This window comes from Eurosta solidaginis, chromosome 5 (genome assembly GCF_040869045.1).
Source record: "Eurosta solidaginis isolate ZX-2024a chromosome 5, ASM4086904v1, whole genome shotgun sequence".
Taxonomy (NCBI): domain Eukaryota; kingdom Metazoa; phylum Arthropoda; class Insecta; order Diptera; family Tephritidae; genus Eurosta; species Eurosta solidaginis.
Genome location: NC_090323.1, coordinates 172,847,159 through 172,867,782, shown reverse-complemented (window position 1 = coordinate 172,867,782; position 20,624 = coordinate 172,847,159). Strand labels below are relative to the sequence as shown.

Here is a 20,624-nt window from a genome sequence, read left to right as displayed (position 1 = left end):
ACTCATATACTGTAAAGATATTAAATTTTTTGTTAAAATTTTACTTTAAAAAAATTTTTTTTTTAAGTGGGCGTGTTCCTTCTCCGATTTTGCTAATTTCTATTAAGCATACATATAGTAATAGGAGTAAGGTTCCTGCCAAATTTCATCATGATATCTTCAACGACTGCCAAATTACAGCTTGCAAAATTTTTAAATTACCTTAATTTTATATTCTGCGTCATAAGTTCAACTCACATACCAAGTTTCATCGCTTTATCTGTCTTTGGTAATGAATTATCGCACTTTTTCGGTTTTTCGAAATTTTTGATATCGAAAAAGTGGGCGTGGTTATAGTCCGATATCGTTCATTTTAAATAGCGATCTGAGATGAGTGCTTAGGAACCTACGTACCAAATTTCATCAAGATACGCCAAAATTTACTCAAGTTATCGTGTTAACGGATGGACGGACGGACATGGCTCAATAAAATTTTTTTTCGATCCTGATGATTTTGATATATTGAGGTCTGTATCTATCTCGATTCCTTTATACCTGTACAACCAACCGTTATCCAATCAAACTTAATATACTCTGTGAGCTCTACTCAACTGAGTATAACAATTATTCTTGATTTTTACGCCGCCTGATAAAATCATGCTCTAATTGTTGCACAGTGTAGTAGAGCAATGCAATGAAATCGAAAGTTTAGTTTATTACTAGGTAAATATAAAGCGTGATGTGTGGCAAAAGTGCTCAAAGGGTACGTAAGTTCATCATTTTTACCAAAAATAAGTATGCCTATGCTCAATTGGGAGTTTTGGCTACGTACTTAGTATTGTCATTGAGTCCCAAAACTAATTTCCATCTCTAACTCATACTGAAAACTCGCATTCCCAATTGCCTTGTTTGCACACATTAATGACGAAGTGTTGTTAAGCACACCCAAAACTTTTTATCGTATAGTTTTGTCATCTAACGGTATAAAAGCCGTTGACAAATGCATAAATTCTAGTCAGTTTTCAAAATTCAACGGTCGATAAGTCAACGCGCTGCGAAATAACGCTAATTAAGAAATAAATTTGAGAAATAAACAAAAAATAATAAAATAAAATATGGAATCGAATGAAAAAAAGGATGAAATGCAAAAAGTTGCATCAATAAGTAGCATTCCTGCTGCTGTACAGTGGTAAATTTTTTAAAATCATGTGATTGAAAATGTTTTGGTGTTAAGTGTTTGCTGTTTGTCTGAGGCGGAATGCGACAAAAAAAGAAAATTTCAAACTAAAAAATTCAAATACATAAGATATAAAATTACAAAGAAAAAATTTTATAAATATAATAAACCTAAAAAAATGTTTTTCTAAAAATTCTATTTTTCGCACAATTCCTTTGCACATAGGAAACGTGCTGCTGTAATGGCAAAATCAGCTGCAGATTCTAAGGAAACTCTCGCCGATGACAGTGATGGCGAAGATGTTGATACAAAACAACAAATTAAGTATGGCAATACATGTCAAGCGACATGCGGAATTTTGAAAGAATATTGTGATTATAGTACAATACATGGTTTTCGATATTTGGGCGAAACGAAGCGACCCTATTGGGAAAGGTGAATAGAGTTTCACTAGAAATTTTAGTGTTTAATTTTATATAAGAAATTGAAAGAAATAAATTAGGCAAAATTCAAAGCAAGCAGAAAACCAGCAGTGAAAATTTTATTAAATTTCGTCAATTTATTCTCATTTTTTTTATTTTTGAAATTAAAAAAAAAAAATCCGATAAATTTTGTAACTGAAAATCTGCAGCGTAATATTCTAATTTTCGAGAAGATTTTGCGAAACTTTTGTACTTTTTGGTTGGAGTTCTATGAATATTTTTGAGTACGCAATGTTGTAGCTTAATCATTTTTAGTCTGCTGAAGCACAATTTATAGGTCTCTCGAAATTAGCATTGAGCTTTGATAATTTCTTTACGAAACGTGTTTTAGATTTTCCTCCATACAAAGTTAAAATTTGTTTGATGGCGGAAAATCTAAAAACCAATTTGGAAATAAATCTGTCAAAAATAAATGCAAATTTTGAGTGGCCTATATCTTTAACTTTGTTGGACTAAAATTGATTAGTGCTTGATAGAAGCACCTACAAGATACCGTTTGTGACATTATTGGCGTTTTTCCGCAATGAAAAAAAAAAATTTAAACTTTCAACTGCATACATATGCATAATTCAATAAAAAGAGGTTTGCTCGGCTGACAATTTTTTTGACAATTGCATCCGTTTTCCTACCAAATCGAGTTCACATCCGTTAACTGTGCTGCTTCTCTGAGATTTTTCGAAAAATATTAGTAGTAGAAATAGCAAACAATCCATTTATAAATACCCGATAAGTACTTACCTGTATAATTTCTCAGAACAATTTTTTACTTTTATGATGGATTTATTAACTATGCCACGATATGGCCGCTCATAGGTAAATTTATGAAAAGCACGGTCAACAAGGTGACATACACTTTCGTAAACCTATGAACATACGAAACCTAAACCGATTCGAAATTCATCGTTGAACGTCAAAAATTCGACTAGTAATCGATTCCCGTAAAAAATGTCATTAGTAAATAATGGAGTTGCCATAACGAAATGTACTCATTGTGCATGTTAATTTATTCATTGCGTATCGTCGTAACATTCATCTCCAGTTAAGAATTTGTGGATTCGGTTTATATTTGGAATATTATGTAGTATCAAAAACGTGTTCCGAACATTCTATATTAACGGCTTATCCGGAACACTTCACGGAAAAGAGCTTTCCGAAATTTAGGAATAAAAAGGTGAACACTCCCTGTGTAGCTGGACTGCACAAAAGCTTAATTCTTCTGTCAAGGCCGGAATATAAAGTTCTAAGACAATACGCCAATTTCTTTTATATTTTTAGAAGAATGTCACAAAACCTCGGCTTCCAGTTCGAAACAGTTCTACCTCAAAATATTTTTCAAAAATTTCCCATTTCAGGATTTGTCACAAAAACGACCTATCTCAGAATGCTTTTCATTAACTCCCTCTTATGTCAAAATGCATCGAACTTATGCTCAGGTAGGGAGTTTTTGATACAAATTTTGAGAAAGTGTGCTTTTGAATAAAATTCTGACGTTCGGCATTCTTCAAACAAATTCTGAAGGAATGACAAAACGAACATCTCTTTCTCAATTCGCGAAATATTTAATAGAAAATTAATAATTTCCCCCAAAACCTTTGGGCATTTACAAATTTATTATCACTACGAATACAAAGGTACTTTTCTTCTACTATTTTCGCTGAGTTGGATGAAATTATTCATCGTTTTCCTTATTTCGTAAAAGCAACCCGTTCAGATTTTGAAATTTTGGAGAACAAAATTCTAGTAATTGAATCATGATACATGTGTATTAGAGCGGGTCAAATTGTATGGATGGATACCTACCACGTAATTTACTTAATATTGTAGATGGTGTAATCCAAAATAATTCATATTACGCTCATCCAGAAAACATTTTATTAGCAATGTTATTTGATGATAGAAAATCCGTATGTGATAGAGCTATCAAGAAAAAATACTTGATCCAACTGAACTCAGAGTTTACAAAAAATATAATATCAATTTTAATGCTTCCGATTATACTGATATGATTGATCTGAATGACGATAATTTACTATCTGAACCGGCATTCAGAAGAAATATTCCATACGATCACCAGTTACAATTCTTAGATTATGATGAGCCAACACTAGATGATCCTAATATTCCAATGCATATACAAGGAACAGAAAGATATGTATAGTAGTTAACATATGTTTTTAAACGTGTTATAGAAAAACAAGTAAGGAAGGCTAAGTTCGGGTGTAACCGAACATTACATACTCAGCTGAGAGCTTTGGAGACAAAATAAGCGAAAATCATCATGTAGGAAAATAAACCTAGGGTAACCCTGGAATGTATTTGTATGACATTGGTATCAAATGGAAGGTATTAAAGAGTATTTTAAAAGGGAGTGGGCCATAGTTCTATAGGTGGACGCCATGTCGGGATATCGCCATAAAGTTGGAACAGTGGTGACTTTAGAATGTGTTTGTACGATATGGGTATCAAATTAAAGGTATTAATGATAGTTTTAAAAGGGAGTGATCCTTAGTTGTACGTGTGAAGGCGTTTTCGAGATATCGACCAAAATGTGGACCAGGGTGACCCAGAACATCATCTGTCGGGTACCGCTAATTTATTTGTATATGTAATACCACGAACAGTATTCCTGCCAAGATTCCAAGCGCTCTTGATTTCGCCCTGCAGAACTTTTTCATTTTATTCTACTTAATATGGGAGGTGTCACACCCATTTTACCAAGTTTTTTTCTAAAGTTATATTTTGCGTCAATAAACCAATCGAATTACAATGTTTCATCCCTTTTTTCATATTTGGTTTAGAATTATGGAATTTTTTTTCATTTTTCGTAATTTTAGATATCGAAAAAGTAGGCGTGGTCATAGTCGGATTTCGGCCATTTTTGTGCCAAGATAAAGTTAAATCAGATAAGTACGTGAAGTAAGTTTAGTAAAGATATATCGATTTTTGGTCAAGTTATCGTGTTAAGGGCCGAGCGGAAGGACAGAAGTCGACTTTAGCCCATTTTCACAGGAAAAAATTATCGTCATAGAATCTATGCTCCTATTTCACAAGGATTGGTTAATTTTTGTTTGACTAATGGCATTAAACGTATTCTAGACAAATTAAATGAAAAAGGGCGCAGCCACGCCCATTTTGAAATTTTGTTTTATTTTTGTATTTTGTTGCACCATATCATTACTGGAGTTGAATGTTGACACAATTTACGTATATACTGTAAATATAATCAATTTTTTGTTAAAATTTGACTTAAAATTTTTTTTTAAAAAAGTGGGCGTGTTCTTCGTCCGATTTAGCTAAATTTTATTCAGCACTTACATAGTAATAATAGTAACGTTCCTGCATTTCATCGTGATATCTTCAACGACTGCCAAATTACGGCTTGTAAAACTTTCAAATTACCTTCATTCAAAAGTGGGCGGTGCCACGCCCATTGTCCAAAACTATTCTAATTTTCTATTCTATGTCATAAGGTCAACCCACCTACCAAGTTTTACCGCTTTATCCGTCTTTGGTAATGAATTATCGCACTTTTTGAATTTTTCGAAATTTTCGATATCGAAAAAGTGGGCGTGGTTATAGTCCGATTTCGTTTATTTTAAATAGCGGTCTGAGATGAGTGCCCAGGAACCTACATACCAAATTTCATCAAGATACCTCAAAATTTACTCAAGTTATCGTGTTTACGGCGGACGGATGGACGGAGGGTGGACGGACATGGCTAAATAAATTCCTTTTTTCGCCCAGATCATTTTGATATATCTGAGTATATATCTATCTCGATTAGTTTATGCTGTTACGGATTGCCGTTATGCGAACAAAGTTAATATACTCTGTGAGCTGTGCTCAGCTGAGTATAAAAAACGTGAAGGTGTTAGGGATTTTACAGTAGAAAGTCGTGAAAAACAACCACGAATGGAGTGCATAAAAGATTTTAAAAAATAATAACATAACATTACTTTTATTTTGAAAAATACGTTAAAATGGTCAATTCTAAGTAAAAAATATTTTTTTAAATAAATTACATTAAAATTATAAAAATTGTGTTATTACATTTATATTATATTACATTTATTATGACATTAGAACACGCTCTTCAACGATATTATTTGCGGAGCTCATTTCCTGGAGCATATACAAGCCCATGAAATGGCTGCGGATGCACTAGTAAATTTAAGTAGATCAATGCCAATACAAGGAAGCCATGTACAAGGAAGCTGCTTGCATCAGCCTTAGGTTCTATGATCTTATATGGTGCAGAAGTATTGACGGGCATAATAAAATACTGATAAACGAAGACGGACACGACGAATAGCTTCGGCCCACCGCACGGTCTCGATCGTGGTCGTTCCGGTAACCATACTATTATGTTTCCCGCTGAGGAAAGAATAGCAATATACGACAGCAGATCGGAAGCAAGCAGAGCTGCTATACAGTAAAACTATATATAAAACAGTATAGCAACCGCACAGAAGGAAAGGGCACCAAGGAACTAATTCCTGAACTTATCCCATCGTTGAAGCGACTGCATGGATAGGTCGACTTTTACCTGACTCACGGTTACTCCCGCAAAAACTCCCAAAAGAATGGGAGTGGTTGAAAAGACGAAAGGCCAATACTGTGGAAAATTGGATGATATTCGTCACACCTTCTTCGTAAGCGAGCACTTGGCCGAACAGCCCCAAGGCGGATAAAAGAGATACTTGACATATTTCCATGCAGAGTCGTCAAAAACATAACCGATCAAGGTTATAGATGGGATACGGTCAGCACATATGTGTGGCATATATGTACTTTTCAGCAAACGAGAAAATGGGCGCCTATCACATTAGCATGAAAGCCGCTTTGGAGCTCCTGTAGCGCGCCAGAGTAATGCTAAACGCGGTCAGGTACGGAAAGTTGCGCGTTCTGTGGTGGGCTGGGTTTAAAGGGGTAGCTCTTCATAAAAGAAATGAAAGAAAGGAGTCCCGGAGAGTCTCGCAGTGCGGCTTAGATGTTTTGATAAATGCATAAAGCATTTCCTGCTTCCACGAAACTCAAAAAATGGAACAATTTTGTCCCCTCGCAGTGCTTTCAACTAACACTTTTAACAATGTCTTACGAAATGGCAATGGCTCGTTTTTAGAGATAGAACCATACGAGTACTCAGTGAGTAGTATCGTTACTTTTCCTAAAAATACTTGAGTAATTCGTATTCGATTGCCGGCCGCCATAGTGTGATGATAACGTGCTCCGTCTACCACACCGGAGATCCTGGGTTCACGCCCCGGGAAAGGCTACATCAAAAATTTTAGAAACAAGTTTTTTCAATTAGAAGAAAATTGTTCTAAGCGGAGTCGCCCCTCGGCAGTGTTTGGCAAGCACTCCGAGTATATTTCTGTCATGAAAAGCTCTCAGTGAAAACTCATCTGCCTTGCAGATGTCGTTCGGAGTCGGCATAAAACAAGTAGATCCCACCCAGCCTAGTTGTAGGTAAAAATAAGAGGAGCACGACGCAAATTGGAAGAGAAGCTCGGCCTTAAATCTCTTCGGAGGTTATCGCGCCTTACATTTACTTTTTTTAATTCGTACTCGATGCCTTTTGCCAAGTACTGGTGTCGATAATTTTCCCCAATACTTTACCAGGTGCCGATGGTCTACATTTTTAATATCAACAAAGTTCAGTCCATTAGCACAATAACTTGAGCATAAACTCAGATCGTCGACGATGCGGTAAAAGTTCCGCATTTGACTTAAACCGACTTTTTATAATGGTGGAATGATAGACGACTTCTGCTTATCGTGGTAAAAGAAAAGTATGTGTTTATTGTTAAGAATAATTAACTCCAAAAAAGTTATGAAAAGCTGGCAACTCCATAAAATTTCAATACATTTTAACCTGTCATGCAATACATTTTTTTCGTTCTACTGTGAAATTGTGGTGGATAGTATTGAAAATGGTCGATATCAGATTATATCCACGCCCACTTTCAAAAATGGTATAACAAATACTAATGAAGTGGTGCAACTTGACGAGTGAATACAAAAATTTTACCATGTACAATATAAATTTACAACAATTGCGTAAAATGTGCGTGGCGCCGCCCATATTGGGCAGAAAATAATTTAAATATTTTGGAAGCCGTAAACCGAAACTCCTTGATATGACCTTGTAGTTTGGCGGAAATATAGACCTTAGCAGGCCCGACGAGAGGGGGCGGTGGATGGGGGGTTTCCCCCGGGCCAGGCGTTTCTCAGGGGCCCTGCGATTTAGAGGTACTAAGACATTTTTTTAATTCAGGAAGGTCTTTAGTTGTTCCATGTGCAAATTTTAAGCCGAATTTCAAAAGCAACGAATATTGATAATAATTTTTTGCCTGGATCTTCGAACAAGGAGGAGACAATAAAAACATCAAATAAAAATGTATGTTTGCATGAATCCGAAATCGTAAAGTTTCGTGGTGACACTGCATCAAAGTCCAGATTATTTAAACAACTTCGACATCGGTACCGTGAATAATGAGTTTTTGCGATCTGAAGAAGTCAACGAAATAATTCGTCGAGGTCATCAAAAGTGTCCTGTTATTTTTCCACGTGATCGTTATGACGAGGCATTTCCTACCTCGTTGTTAAATAGAATCTTGCCAATTAGAGAGAAAGTGGATAGTGACTGGTTAATGTGGAATGCCAATAGCAATGCTTTTTATTTCCTACCATGTCGCCTATTAAGCACCAATACTTTAAATCGACCTAAAATTTGTTGTCCTGGCAGATATTCGAAATTCCAGGTATGGAAGAAGCTATACGATAAACTGTCATCACAGAAAAATACTCAAGATCACATTAACTGTTATATTCAATGGCGATTTTTACAAAATCAAATTCAAAAGGAGGCTACAATTGATACACTTGTCAATGAACAGCTAATCACAGAAACTCAAAGGTGGAAAGAAATTGTATATAGAATTTTGGATACTATTTTATTTTTGGGTCAAAGAGGCCTAGCTTTCAAAGGCGAAAGTATATATCTTGGTGAACGAAATAATGGACATTTTTTGGGCATGTAAGATCTCATAAACCATTATGATCCGATACTTAGAGATCACTTGAAGAAAGTTAGGATTTCACAACAGCAGCACAAACGTTTACAAGTTCACCATCTTTCCCTAGACATTCAGAACGAGTTTATAGAAATTTATGCAAAACACGTGAGGGAAATTATATTAGATCAAGGCAAGAAAGCCAAGTATTTTGCTATTATCGTTGATGCTATGCCTCATGCTGGTCCCGTTGACTACGTTCACTTTGCGCTAACTCCATTTCAATTCGAAAGCAACAAATTTTACAGTTCAATAATGGTTTTTGGCTTTCATGAATTGTAAACAAAAAACGGGTCAGAAAATCGCTGATCTAATTTGCCATACTCTAGGTAAACATGAAATCCCATTCAAAGATTGCCGTGCGCAAGGGTACGATAACGGCGCCAATATGAAAGGAGCTTACAACGGAGCACTGAGGCACATTCTCGGCAAAAACTCGAATGCTGATTACTCGCCTTGTGCAACCCACAGTCTCAATTTATGTGGTGTTGATGCAGCAGAATGTTGTACGGCTGCAATTACTTTCTTCGGAGTTGTACAAAAATGTTTTACTATGTTCAGCAACACTCCACAACGATGGGACATCCTCAAAAAAAAAATGTACCGACCTCTCTTCATAGTCTTTCAGCCAAAAGCCATATTTGACTGCGCAAGCATACGGAGATGTTACCGGCATTCTCAAGTATATCAACAAGTACTTACGTATCTTGCTGACCTCAATTTGGTTCAAAATACTGAGTAGCATTAATGATGGTGGTTATCAAAGCTAGAGATGCCACCATAGATGTTGAGGTAAGACATCTAGATGCCTTATTAGCTGATTTGAAGTTGATCAGGAACCAATGGGAAACAATTTTTAACGAATGCAAAACAGTTGCTTTTCAATTGAACATCTCGCCAAAGTTTCCGGAAATTTGAAAGAGAAAACCCAAAAGACGTTCTGAAGATCATTTAAATGAGATGATTACGGATGATCCAGAGTCTGATTTTAAAAACAATACATTCCTGGTGATCGTTGATTGGGTAATCACTGGCATTACTAAACGATTTGCAGCTATGAGAAATTTGAGCTGGACGTTTTCCTTTTTGTGGCAATTTGAAGACAGGGACATACAAGTCGGACATTTCTCATAGCTTAGAATGCGAAATAATTCACTTGAAACACATTTACAATAAAGGTCTGTCATCATTGGAATTGCTAAATGCCATTTATTTTCAAAATATGTATACAATTTTCCCCAACATTTGTGTTGCTTTACGTATCTTTCGCACTATAACTGTCATTGTAGCTAGTGCAGATCGTTCCTTCAGCGTCCTTTCAAGAATCAAAAACTTTCATGGATCGTGTTCATCTCAAGAGCGAATTTCAGGACTTGCCACGCTTTGTGTTGCATCCGTTTTGGCAAGACAGTTAAATTTTGATATTATTGTAACAAATTTACTTGAAAATCCTCTTATTTGCAACCTTATGCTAAGTTCGAATCACTAAACTGTTGAATAAATAACTCTAATATTTAATAATGCAAAATGGCCTTTATTAAAGTAATTCGCAATAAATAACTCTACTATTGCCCGACAGATAGCGTGCTTAAATGAAACTGACTCTAGCGCCTCTATCTGTCGCTGCCTTTTATACTCTTTGATTTCCTCGTTCGCATCTTCTAGGCGCTTCCGTTTCCAGAATCTACTCGTTGGCCATCAGCTACCAAATTTCTCAGCTGTAACTACAATTACACAATTTTATAGCTTCTCTCATTGCATACTTTCGGGAGTATCTCAGATATATGCATGTGGTTGTGCGTTGCTTCTCAGCTGCGTATACGTACATATGTGTAGACGTAATAATTGATTCGTTTATGTAGATTCGTTATGTAGAAGTGACTGTCTGCTTTGTTGTTGTTGTGACTTTATTTACTTAGCATCAGACTAGGGATGTGAGTATCACTTAGTGTCACTCATATTGGACACACTGTCCTCCGCAAATCTCCCGATCTAAACGCCGCTATTATCTCCAAATATACCACTCTCCTACTCCGTGGTTTCCCAGTGATTTGTATGCGGTAGATGGTATCACTGATCTTCTTCACAACTTTGTACGGACCTTCCCAACTGCACCGAATCTTGGATGGAACACCTTTCCGCCGGTGAGGGTTGTATAGCAGTACCAAATCGCCCTCCCGGAAACCTTCCGAATTATTTTCCTTGTCGTACCTGTGTTTCATCTTACTACTCATTATCCTCGATCGTTCCCTCGCACTCTGTTGTAGGGCCAATGAACTACTTCGTAGAGCTTACGCTTGACGGATTGGCTTCGCATAATCAGTATCGTTCCCAGGTTTCATAACAGTAGTGTGCCGGCTTGAAACTACTCTCCCATTCTTTCTGGGAAACTCGTTCCCTCGTTTTTGTGCGTCAATTAAAGTTTGTTAATGCCAGTGTTTCTCTCGTAGGTACTTTTGATTTCGCTTTATTTGGCCCATTCGATCCATCAACCTTTACTTTTGACTTTCGTGGTCTTTGTCGAGCCTTCTCCACCAGTACCAGATTACTGCTGAACCCGTTCTCCAAACTAAAGTTAAGTGGTATATCCTGGTTCTTATACCGCATTATCCTTCTCCGCATATCGATCCTGATGTCATGGTCAACCAAGAAGTCCACTCCCAATATGACTTCATCAACAATCTCCGCCACAATGAATTTGTGTAGAACCATGACCTTTCCAATTAATACCTCACATACCACTTCTCCTTGGACTTAGTAATAGTCGCCAGTGACCGTACGCAACCCTGCTCCAGGTAACGGGTTTACTCTCCTGTTGACCAAGTCAAATCGGATTAAGGAATGAGATGTGCCCGTATATACAGTCGGTACACGCTCCTTGCCATCCAGCTTTCTTTCGATGGCGAGACGGCTCGATTTTCTTCCAATTTGTGACACAGATATCACAGGGCATTCACTAGCTGTTGCAAGTTTTCGTTCTTTATATCTGACACACTCTTGCTCATCTCCTCCAACTTTGCATTTACGGCCATCCACATTGTTGGAACTATTAGGACCAAGATCGCAATGACGTGCAATGTGACCGGGCTTCCCGCATTTGAAGCATTTGATAACTCTTTCACTCCGCTTTTGCGATCCTTTCAGCGCCTCCAATATTGCGTCTACCCACTCTGGCCTTTCTACTTCTACTCGGCGTGCTTTGAAAACTGGCTTTCACAGAAGCGGCGCTGTTTCCTGAATCACAGCTTGTGACACCGTTTTTGCGAATGTTGGGTTTGGGTTTGCGTATGTATCTCGCTTTGTTTCAATGTCCCGTATGCCATTTATAAAGATCTGAATATTTTCAGTGTATTCCACGGGTGCGTCCGCATTTGCAAGATGTGCCAGCCTTTCAACATCTGACGCAAACTCTTGCAATGTTTCACCAGGCCTCTGGAAGCGGTTCAGTAACTCCATTTGGTATATATGTCTCCTATGCTCAGTTCCGTATCGTCTCTCTAGAGCACTTATCAATGCTTCATAATAGTTCCATTCGCCCTCTGCAATGGTTTGTAAAATCTCAGCTGCAGGCTCTTTCAATGCCATAAACAGAGCTGCAACTTTATCTTCAGCATTCCAGTTGTTCACTGCTGCGGTCAAGGAACAGAACCGTCAAAGGATGATGTTTTTACCTTTGGATTGCTTGCTGAAACTGCTGGGCGATTTAGTTGCAATTGCTCCATACGGACCTTCAAATTATCGACTTTTGCCTGAAACTGAGCGGTTTTTGCATCCTGCGCTTCCAGTTTTGATGAAACCCTTGCTTCCTGTTCTGACAGTTGCGACGATATGCGAGCTTCTTGTGCTTTCAACTGATCAGCCATATATGTCTTCTGTTCTTCTAACTGCATTTCCATCTTATATGTAATCTGTGTGTTATATATGGTCCTCCTGGAATTCTAGTTGAGATACCATATATGTCTCCTGTTCTGCCAGTTGAGATGACACCGTCGATGTTTGAGCAGATATTGCAGCTAAAATCATGTTCAAGTATGTGCTCGTAACTGCCTGTGATGTTTTATTTTTCTCTTCAATTTTTGTTGTCTCGTCGACATCAAGATGAAAGACATACTCTTCCTCGTCCATAATTTATAATCATCATTAAGTTAATCAGAAATGTATCAAAATGTGACCAAGTAACTAGAAAAGATTATTTGAAACAATATGTGGTTTTTAAAAGAAATTTTTTTTTCTAAGTTACAATAAAACAGTAGGGGGACCCATGAAAGCATATAAACTTATAAGGTGTAAAATTATATCCATTTACACACGCTGTTATATGAACGCACCTAGTAATACTCTTGATAAACTTGATTGGTTATCAGCTGTATTATTGCCAAACAAAATTTTTTTGATTGTTATAAAAATTAAAAAATGACAAGATTAAGTGAAATATCAAAACTAAAACGCCTTTACTTGCTGATGTTGGAGATTTCTGATGAAAATGCCTGCTGTAATGTCTGCAAGGTTGCATTCCTTTGAGTTTACCGCGTTTACACAATGAAATGTGCGCGTAAATTTATACAAATAGTGTAAATGATTTTTCATACAACATTTGACAGCTCGTTTACGCACTAGATAAATTTATACGTTTACACACTTTATAAGGCATTTATACGGTTACATGAGTCCCCCTAATATAAATAGTAAATATTCTGTGTTAATTTTATTTTCAGCTATTAGTCCAAAAATCTTTTAGTTGATGTCAAAAATTTGTTTGATGTAATCCATAAATAAAGACTCATGAATGAGACGTTATTAATTCAAGTTAATCAAATGTATTAGTGGACTTTTTATAGGGGGTCCGTATATATGTATATAGATCCTGCTTTAAAAGAAATGGGCTTACAATTTAAGTTTTAACAAAATTTCAAATATACATGTTATGGTACGTAACAATACTGCCAGTAGAGATATGGTAATGGAGAAATACACTCGGAGTGCTTGCTTCTTCTGACTGTAAACACTTTTTTTGAATGCCTTAAGTCGACCAAAATCTCCTAAGTCATTTAATATTCGTGACATTTGTCTTTAACAGTTTCCTTAAAATATATTGTTACGAATGTTGGCGGCACTAAGGAGTACTGCCATCTCTAGGCCGATGCTAAGTAGTGATGTGAATTCGCATCAATAATTCAATCATTATGTCTACACATACGCGTACACGCAGTGGAGAAGAGATGCACAAATACACGCAGATATCTTATCTGAGATGCTCCTAAGGGTATGCAATTATAGTTGTGGAAGTGTCGCTCACACATACAAGCGCATGGGGTATGAGAGAAGCTAAAAAAATTATACATCTGTAGTTGTAGCTGAGAAATTTATAACTAGTAAGTTCTGGAATTAGAAAAGCCTAGAAATATGCAACGAGGAAATCAGACAGTAAAAAAGGCGACAACAGTAGAGGCGAGAGTCAGTTTTATTTAAGCTATCAGTCAGTTTGGTTATTAAGCAAGCTAGTTGCAAAGTATAAGTGTTATTGTGAAGTATTTTAATAAAGGCAATTTTTCCATTATTCAATATTGGAGTTATTTATTCAACAGTTTAGTGATTCGAACTTAGCAGAAGGTTGCAAATAAGAGGATTTGCAGTAAATTCGTTACAATATGTAAGATCACACAAATGGGTATATAATGTTCGATTTGGTCCCAACTAAAACTTCCTTACTTGTTTTCTACTAAATTAAAAACTTACAATCTTATTTAAAATAAAAGTTTCTTCACTGTTGGTGTGCACTTCGACACTTGGATCGAGTATATTCGATACCTTTGGCTGAGTATGTGTACGAGCATCGATACTTTGATCCGAGTATTTTATATGAGTAAAAGTAACGATACCTTTTCTAATAGTTCTATTACTACCCGTTCTTAGCTACTTTAGTCGTAGATGACTCAGAGATAGCCGCTGCATCACCTCGGAGCCGGTAGTGTCAAATTGTCGATATACCCGACTGTCTCCTTTTTTCTCGGCAGGGAACTTTCACATTTGTAACAACTATAAGTAACAAGAAATAAAATCTGCAATGGCTTGATCAATCAAATATGATATGTTAGATAAATTGTATAAAGTAATACATTTTTATAAACGATACCAAATTTACCTTAAAAAGTTAATACAAAAGTGCTTTAATAACTTTTTCAGATTTTTCTGGGTATTTGTGCTAATTTTCTCAATATACACTTGTGCCACACTAATAATGAATATTTGGGATAAATGGAATAATAATCCGGTAATTGTATCCTTTGCCGAGAAATCGACACCTGTCTGGCAGATTCCATTTCCAACAGTCACAGTTTGCACCGAAACAAAAGGAAGACAAACAGTTTTTAATTTTACAGAAGTATATTGGAAAATTTTAGATAAACTCAATAATATCACAGACGATGTGTTGACCGATGAGGAGTAAGTTACATATATTTTTTTTATTGATAATCCATAGTTAATTTATTCGTAACCAATGTGTGTGACTTATTTATATAAATTTCTTGACAGAACTGTGCGCATGGAAGCAATGGCGCAGGTGTGCGATCCACATTTAATGGAAAGTTCCAAATTTGGACAAGAAATAATTTCGGCAGCTGCGATTATGAACGCACTCGGTGCAATTACACCCCAATTTAATGATACTTATTTAAATTGTAGATGGCGTAATTCTCTTGAAAAATGTCAAAAAATGTTTCAGAAATTTATCACTGAAGAAGGTGTTTGCTATAGTTTTAATTCGTTGAGCGCTGCGGAGATCTTTAGACCTGAAGGGTAAATAACTGGCGGTTTATGTCTTTTGAAACTCTTTTTATACACAGCTGTACTTGTACACAGGGTATTATAAATCGAGATAGATATAGACTTCCATATAACGATAACTTGAGCAAATATTGAGATATCTTCACTAAATTGGATATACAGGTTTATCTGGATATCCAGGATAGATTGTTACTGAAAATGAGCGAAATCGGACAATAACCACGACAACTTTTTCGATATCGAAAATTTAGAAAAAAGGAAAAAATTAGATAATCCAAAAAGGAATACGAATAAACTAATTAAAATTTGGTAAATGGAGTGTTTTTATGACGCAAAAAAATAAATTCAAAAAAATTTTGGAACGTGGCACCACCCATATTTAGAAGAAGAAAATTTGGAAGTTTAACAAGCCGTGAATAAAAATCCGTTAAAGATATTACATTGATATTTCGCAGAGACACTATCCTTGCCAAATAATATAGGCTGAGTGAAGATAATCAAAATCGGTTAAAGTCCACGGCCTCTTTTCCTAAAGGATAACCTTAACAAAGTTGGCAATAACTTTATGGTATTTAACTGCATTTGACTGATGTTCTAATTCAGTAGTTGTATGGTTGAGCTAAGAACAAATCTTGAAACAGTTTTGAAAATCGGCGTGACCAGCCCCTTTTTTATACTCAGTTGAGCAGAGCTCACAGAGTATATTAACTTTGATTGGATAACGGTTGGTTGTACAGGTATAAAAGAATCGAGATAGATATAGACTTCCATATATCAAAATCATCAGTATCGAAAAAAAATTCGATTGAGCCATGTCCGTCCGTCCGTCCGTCTGTCCGTCCGTCTGTCCGTTAACACGATAACTTGAGTAAATTTTGAGGTATCTTGATGAAATTTGGTATGTAGGTTCCTGGGCACTCATCTCAGACCGCTATTTAAAATGAACGATATCGGACAATAACCACGCCCACTTTTTCGATATCGAAAATTTCGAAAAATCGAAAAAGTGCGATAATTCATTACCAAATAAGGATTAAGCGATGAAACTAGGCACATGAGTTGAACTTATGACGCAGAGTAGAAAACTAGTAAAATTTTGGACAACGGGCGTGGCACCGCCCACTTTTAAAAGAAGGTAATTTAGAAGTTTTGCAAGCTGTAATTTGGCAGTCGTTGAAGATGTCATGATGAAATTTGGCAGGAACGTTACGCTTATTACTATATGTCTGTCTAAAAAAAACTAGCAAAATCGGAGAACGATCACGCCCACTTTTTAAAAAAATTTTTTTTTTAATTCAAATTTTAAAAGAAAAGTTAATATCTTTACAGTATATAAGTAAATTATGTCAACATTCAACCCCAGTAATGACATGTTGCAACAAAATTCAAAAATAAAAGAAAATTTCAAAATGGGCGTGGCTCCGCCCTTTTTCATCTAATTGGTCTAGGATACTTTTAATGCCATAAGTCGAACAAAAATTTACCAATCCTTGTGAAATTTGGTAGAGGCTTAGACTCTGGGACGATAACTGTTTTCTGTGAAAAAGGGCAAAATCGGTTGAAGCCACGCCCAGTTTTTATACACAGTCGGTCGCATGTCCTTCCGCTCGGCCGTTAACACGATAACTTGAGCACAAATCGATATATCTTTACTAAACTCAGCTCACGTACTTATCTGAACTCACTTTGTATTGGTGTAAAAAATGGCCGAAATCCGACTATAACCACGCCCACTTTTTCGATATCGAAAATTACGAAAAATGAAAAAAATGCCATAATTATATACCAAATACGAAAAAAGGGATGAAACATGGTAATTGTATTGGTCTATTGACGCAAAATATAACTTTAGAAAAAAACTTGGTAAAATGGGTGTGACACCTACCATATTAAGTAGAAGAAAATGAAAAAGTTCTGCAGGGCGAAATCAAAAGCCCTTGGAATCATGGAAGGAATACTCTTCGTGGTATTACATATATAAATAACTTAGCGGTACCCGACAGATGGTGTTCTGGATCACTCTGTTCCACATTTTGGTCGATATCTCGAAAACGCCTTCACATATACAACTAAGGGCCACTCCCTTTTAAAACCCTCATTAATACCTTTAATTTGATACCCATATCGTACAAACAAATTCTAGAGTCACCCCTGGTCCACGTTTATGGCGATATCTCGAAAAGGCATCCACCTATAGAAGTAAGGCCCACCCCCTTTTAAAATACTTATTAACACCTTTCATTTGATACCCATATCGTACAAACAAATTCTAGAGTCACCCCTGGTCCACGTTTATGGCGATATCTCGAAAAGGCGTCCACCTATAGAACTTAGGCCCACTCCCTTTTAAAATTATCATTAACACATTTCATGTGATACCCATATCGTACAAACAAATTCTAGAGTCACCCCTGGTCCACCTTTATGGCGATATCTCGAAAAGGCGTACACCTATAGAACTTAGGCCCACTCCCTTTTAAAATTATCATTAACACATTTCATTTGATACCCATATCGTACAAAATAAATTCTAGAGTCACCCCTGGTCCACCTTTATGGCGATATCTCGAAAAGGCGTCCACCTATAGAACTTAGGCCCACTCCCTTTTAAAATTATCATTAGCACATTTCGTTTGATACCCATATCGTACAAACAAATTCTAGAGTCACCCCTGGTCCACCTTTATGGCGATATCTCGAAAAGGCGTCCACTTATAGAACTTAGGCCCACTCCCTTTTACAATTATCATTAACACATTTAATTTGATACCCATATCGTACAAACAAATTCTAGAGTCACCCCTGGTCCACCTTTATGGCGATATCTCGAAAAGGCGTCCACCTATAGAACTTAGGCCCACTCCCTTTTAAAATTATCATTACCACATTTCATTTGATACCCATATCGTACAAAATATATTCTAGAGTCACCCCTGGTCCACCTTTATGGCGATATCTCGAAAAGGCGTCCACCTATAGAACTTAGGACCACTCCCTTTTAAAATTATCATTAACACATTTCATTTTATACCCATATCGTACAAACAAATTCTAGAGTCACCCCTGGTCCACGATTATGGCGATATCTCGAAAAGGCATCCACCTGTAGAACTTAGGCCCACTCCCTTTTAAAATTATCATTAACACATTTCATGTGATACCCATATCGTACAAACAAATTCTAGAGTCACCCCTGGTCCACCTTTATGGCGATATCTCGAAAAGGCGTACACCTATAGAACTTAGGCCCACTCCCTTTTAAAATTATCACTACCACATTTCATTTGATACCCATATCGTACAAAATAAATTCTAGAGTCACCCCTGGTCCACCTTTATGGCGATATCTCGAAAAGGCGTCCACCTATAGAACTTAGGCCCACTCCCTTTTTAAATTATCATTACCACATTTCATTTGATACCCATATCGTACAAAATAAATTCTAGAGTCACCCCTGGTCCACCTTTATGGCGTTATCTCGAAAAGGCGTCCACGTATAGAACTTAGGCCCACTCCCTTTTAAAATTATCACTACCACATTTGATTTGATACCCATATCGTACAAAATAAATTCTAGAGTCACCCCTGGTCCACCTTTATGGCGATATCTTGAAAAGGCATCCACCTGTAGAACTTGGGCCCACTCCCTTTTAAAATTATCATTAACACATTTCATGTGATACCCATATCGTACAAACAAATTCTAGAGTCACCCCTGGTCCACCTTTATGGCGATATCTCGAAAAGGCGTCCACTTATAGAACTTAGGCCCACTCCCTTTTAAAATTATCATTAACACATTTAATTTGATACCCATATCGTACAAACAAATTCTAGAGTCACCCCTGGTCCACCTTTATGGCGATATCTCGAAAAGGCGTCCACCTATAGAACTTAGGCCCACTCCCTTTTAAAATTATCATTAACACATTTCATGTGATACCCATATCGTACAAACAAATTCTAGAGTCACCCCTGGTCCACCTTTATGGCGATATCTCGAAAAGGCGTCCACTTATAGAACTTAGGCCCACTCCCTTTTAAAATTATCATTAACACATTTAATTTGATACCCATATCGTACAAACAAATTCTAGAGTCACCCCTGGTCCACCTTTATGGCGATATCTTGAAAAGGCATCCACCTGTAGAACTTGGGCCCACTCCCTTTTAAAATTATCATTAACACATTTCATGTGATACCCATATCGTACAAACAAATTCTAGAGTCACCCCTGGTCCACCTTTATGGCGATATCTCGAAAAGGCGTCCACTTATAGAACTTAGGCCCACTCCCTTTTAAAATTATCATTAACACATTTAATTTGATACCCATATCGTACAAACAAATTCTAGAGTCACCCCTGGTCCACCTTTATGGCGATATCTTGAAAAGGCATCCACCTGTAGAACTTGGGCCCACTCCCTTTTAAAATTATCATTAACACATTTCATGTGATACCCATATCGTACAAACAAATTCTAGAGTCACCCCTGGTCCACCTTTATGGCGATATCTCGAAAAGGCGTCCACCTATAGAACTTAGGCCCACTCCCTTTTAAAATTATCATTACCACATTTCATTTGATACCCATATCGTACAAAATATATTCTAGAGTCACCCCTGGTCCACCTTTATGGCGATATCTCGAAAAGGCGTCCACCTATAGAACTTAGGACCACTCCCTTTTAAAATTATCATTAACACATTTCATTTTATACCCATATCGTACAAACAAATTCTAGAGTCACCCCTGGTCCACGATTATGGCGATATCTCGAAAAGGCATCCACCTGTAGAACTTAGGCCCACTCCCTTTTAAAATTATCATTAACACATTTCATGTGATACCCATATCGTACAAACAAATTCTAGAGTCACCCCTGGTCCACCTTTATGGCGATATCTCGAAAAGGCGTCCACCTATAGAACTTAGGCCCACTCCCTTTTAAAATTATCACTACCACATTTCATTTGATACCCATATCGTACAAAATAAATTCTAGAGTCACCCCTGGTCCACCTTTATGGCGATATCTCGAAAAGGCGTCCACCTATAGAACTTAGGCCCACTCCCTTTTTAAATTATCATTACCACATTTCATTTGATACCCATATCG

The 20,624-nt window shown here is 36.8% G+C and overlaps 1 protein-coding gene across 1 annotated transcript in view; it reads left to right on the top strand.

Moving 5' to 3' along the window:
- Positions 1-1,016: 1,016 nt before the first annotated feature.
- The window catches only part of ppk26 (pickpocket 26), a 35,930-nt gene continuing 16,322 nt past the window's right edge, over positions 1,017-20,624 (top strand). Inside the window, exons 1-4 of the mRNA XM_067791085.1 lie at positions 1,017-1,168; positions 1,382-1,591; positions 14,898-15,158; positions 15,249-15,512. Of these exons, the coding sequence (XP_067647186.1) occupies positions 1,095-1,168; positions 1,382-1,591; positions 14,898-15,158; positions 15,249-15,512 (809 nt within the window). The 5' untranslated portion in view covers positions 1,017-1,094. The remainder of the gene's footprint in view (positions 1,169-1,381; positions 1,592-14,897; positions 15,159-15,248; positions 15,513-20,624) is intronic.